This window comes from Cupressus sempervirens, chromosome 11 (genome assembly GCF_028749045.1).
Source record: "Cupressus sempervirens isolate cs-2001-9-10 chromosome 11, ASM2874904v1, whole genome shotgun sequence".
NCBI classification, from domain to species: domain Eukaryota; kingdom Viridiplantae; phylum Streptophyta; class Pinopsida; order Cupressales; family Cupressaceae; genus Cupressus; species Cupressus sempervirens.
Window position 1 is genome coordinate 577,460,754 of NC_143128.1, and position 2,875 is coordinate 577,463,628.

The 2,875-nt window shown below is 36.9% G+C and overlaps 1 protein-coding gene across 1 annotated transcript; it reads right to left on the reverse strand.

The window, feature by feature from the left end:
* Window positions 1-326: 326 nt before the first annotated feature.
* LOC149530963 (protein LATERAL BRANCHING OXIDOREDUCTASE 1-like) lies at window positions 327-2,081 on the reverse strand. The gene is made up of 3 exons (XM_089808700.1): window positions 1,601-2,081; window positions 1,086-1,413; window positions 327-779 (listed from the first exon to the last, which is right to left on the reverse strand). The coding sequence occupies exons 1-3, from the start codon at window positions 2,068-2,070 to the stop codon at window positions 525-527; spliced, it is 1,053 nt and encodes a 350-aa protein (XP_089664826.1). The 5' UTR covers window positions 2,071-2,081; the 3' UTR covers window positions 327-524.
* Between the last annotated feature and the right edge of the window lie 794 nt (window positions 2,082-2,875).

The following is a 2,875-nucleotide window of genomic DNA, read 5'->3' on the forward strand; positions in this document are numbered from 1 at the left end:
GATTTGTTGAAGTTAATATATTTTTTATCTGTAGAAGTAGTTTTCGGTTAGGAGTTTTTTCAGGGACGATTTGTCTGAAAATATTGTGTTCTTTGTGTTTTGAATTTCTTTCCGTATTTTATTGGTGAAGTTGCAGTTGTGTTATTTTTCAATATTAGCTATAAATTTGTTTCCAACACTTTAATAATCGTTTGCAATAAGAGATTAATAATCAGTGACTACAATAGTGTTAATTTTCACAACTTTAAATTAAATTTGTAAAATATATTCTGTAAGCATTTGAAACTGCCATGAGGCGTTACAAGGAAGAATCAGCGTTTCAGATCTGATATAAAATAATAATACCATTATCTGATATATTGTAGAGATGGAACCTTTCTACACGCCATGATATATACATATAGTGAGTTTATTTTACCACGTTTACATCACGTACATTTATTAGATTTATACATTGGTATCATCATCTGTTCAAGCAAGTTTTCTTCTTTGCCCCAGACCGCTAGCGACTAATCTCATATCAGTCAGATTCTGAAGTGGTATATTTGAAGATTCTCAACTCCCAAGTTTTTAAAATTACCATCCCTCCTGCGCTTTGTAAACTTCCCCCAATTATATTCCCTGTACCTGGGAGGATTCTTTTCACTCACCAACTCCTCAAGAGGCTTTATCATCACATGGTGGGAAGGACTCAGGAAAAATGGAATAGACAAGCGTCTTCGGCTATCATTCACCACCACTCTATGCTCAACACTCTCATACCTGTCATTGCTCCACACCTGCCATGCCATTCAAGAAATCAATTCAGAAGGCAAGAATTACATGTGCTAAACTTCCTAAACATTTATTAAACATGGCACAGATTCAACATGCCTACTATTCACAGCTGAGAGTTAAAAACCATGTAAGTATACAAAAGCTTTCGAAATGTTTGGGTGCTTCATCAAAATGTAATTAAGTGCAAAGTGTTTTAATCCCTATTCTTGAACATGTAGATCATTATTCATGAACTATACATAGATCAATTCGACATAAAAACTAAGCAGTTAAATGTTGACAAGTATTAAAAATTGAAATAAAATCACCTGTATGCAATCCCCAACATTGACAACGAAAGAGTTGGGCAGTGGTGGAGGTGGAACCCAATTCCCATTTTCCTTGCGCTTCACCTCCAATCCGCCCACATCATCCTGGTAAAGAAGGGTTAGGGCACCGCCGTCCTTGTGTCTGCCCACGCCAAGTGCTAACTCAGGGTTGGGGCATTCTGGGTAACTATTCAACCGCATAGCACTTATATCGTCTTTGAAATATTCATTCAGGCGAGCATCAGGTAACCCTAGGCTCCGTGCTATTAATTCTAGCAACTTAGACACCAATTCTCTCGCAGCCTCTGCATAGGCGAGGCAGGCTTCCCTGCAATGATTCATTCACACCCACACACAATAAAACAAAATAGTTTAGTAGAAGAATTGAAACTGCATCGAACTCTACAAGAACCACTACGTCTGATTCTAATTTCTCCATTATGGTCTACAAATTTCTAGTAGATGATGACAACCCAAAATAGTTAGGTGATTCTATTGTGAGTTGAAATGACAACCTAAAGCCCGGAGGGCCACTCGGCCATTGGTTTTTGATGGTGTAGGTTTCATGGTCATGTGGATCAACAGATGTGGGCAATTGGATTTCCTCGCGTGGCACAAAGTCGAACACCTCTTTCCAATCCCTCACATTTTTAGTAAGCTCCGTATTGAAGTAGCCCAAAGAGTTTTCAGCATTCCTTGATACTCGTCTCTTTTCTTTCAAAGGTAACGAGAAAAAATCTGCTGCGGCGGACTCGAGGCGGTGCAGAAGATGATCGGGAAAGTCATGGTTGATGAGGTGGAAGAAACCCCACTCTCTACATGCCTTCTCCACATCCTCTGCAGAGCTCTTTTGTAAGTCTATCACGGGGATTTTTACATTATCGGAAGGAGGGGCGGAGAAACGCTTGGGGCGATGCTCTTCGCTCTGAATAAAACTCTCTTCGAACTTCAGTGACTCGTTGTTTTCGCCCGTCCCGACTCCCATTCTGACACTTTCCTTGTGCTTCAGTTTCTCTCTCCTCTTTAACAACTGGGGAGTAGAGTGAAAAGTTAGATACATTGAACGTAGACAAAGGTCTGGATACATCGAATGGGAGAAAATTGGAATTATATCATTAGTTATGGTGTAATAGCTCGCATCAGATAATGTGACAATTGCTCTAGATTTGACAACGATGCGATCGATGAGTGGTAGAGGTGGAAAATTGGAAGTAGACTTCCCTCTCGGTGACGAGCAGTGAAGGCTATGTTTCCGAATGACAGGGTTGGAATAGAGTGGATAGGGGATAATTGTTTGTCCCTTCTATATATATATGTTGGGAGGGAACTCACGTTTTCATTAATTAGCTCCTTTTTTATTAGTCCCTTCCTTAGTTTTTGTCCAATTTATCTTATTACTATTTTTTTTGAAAGACACCAAAACATTAATAAATGTTATATTTTTGATCTCAAAGTAGATATTTTTATATTTGAATACTATTTTTTAATTGGTTATAGCAATTTTTCCTAGTGATTTTAAAAAATTTAAAAAGAAAAATCAATTAATATTGTTGTTTATTCATGTATTGAAAGTAATAAATGAAAGAGGCCATTCCCAAAAATTTAGCATTAAAAATCTGAATGCCCAATTTATCCTATTACTATTTTTTTGGAAAGATACCAAAATGGTAATGAATGTTAAATTTTTAGTCTCAAAGTAGATATTTTTATATTTGAATGCTATTTTTTAATTGGTTATAGCAAAAATTTGGTTTTGAACAATTTAAAAAGAAAAGATCAATTAATATTAT

Bases quoted from the DNA above. Each gene is read 5' to 3' on its own strand.
- LOC149530963 (XM_089808700.1), bottom strand. From the start codon at position 2,070: ATGGGAGTCGGGACGGGCGAAAACAACGAGTCACTGAAGTTCGAAGAG. The intron at 1,414-1,600 runs GTTGTCATTTCA...GAATCATTGCAG, and splicing joins AGTGGCCCTCCGGGCTTTAG to GGAAGCCTGCCTCGCCTATG. The intron at 780-1,085 runs GTGATTTTATTT...ATGGCATGGCAG, and splicing joins ATGTTGGGGATTGCATACAG to GTGTGGAGCAATGACAGGTA.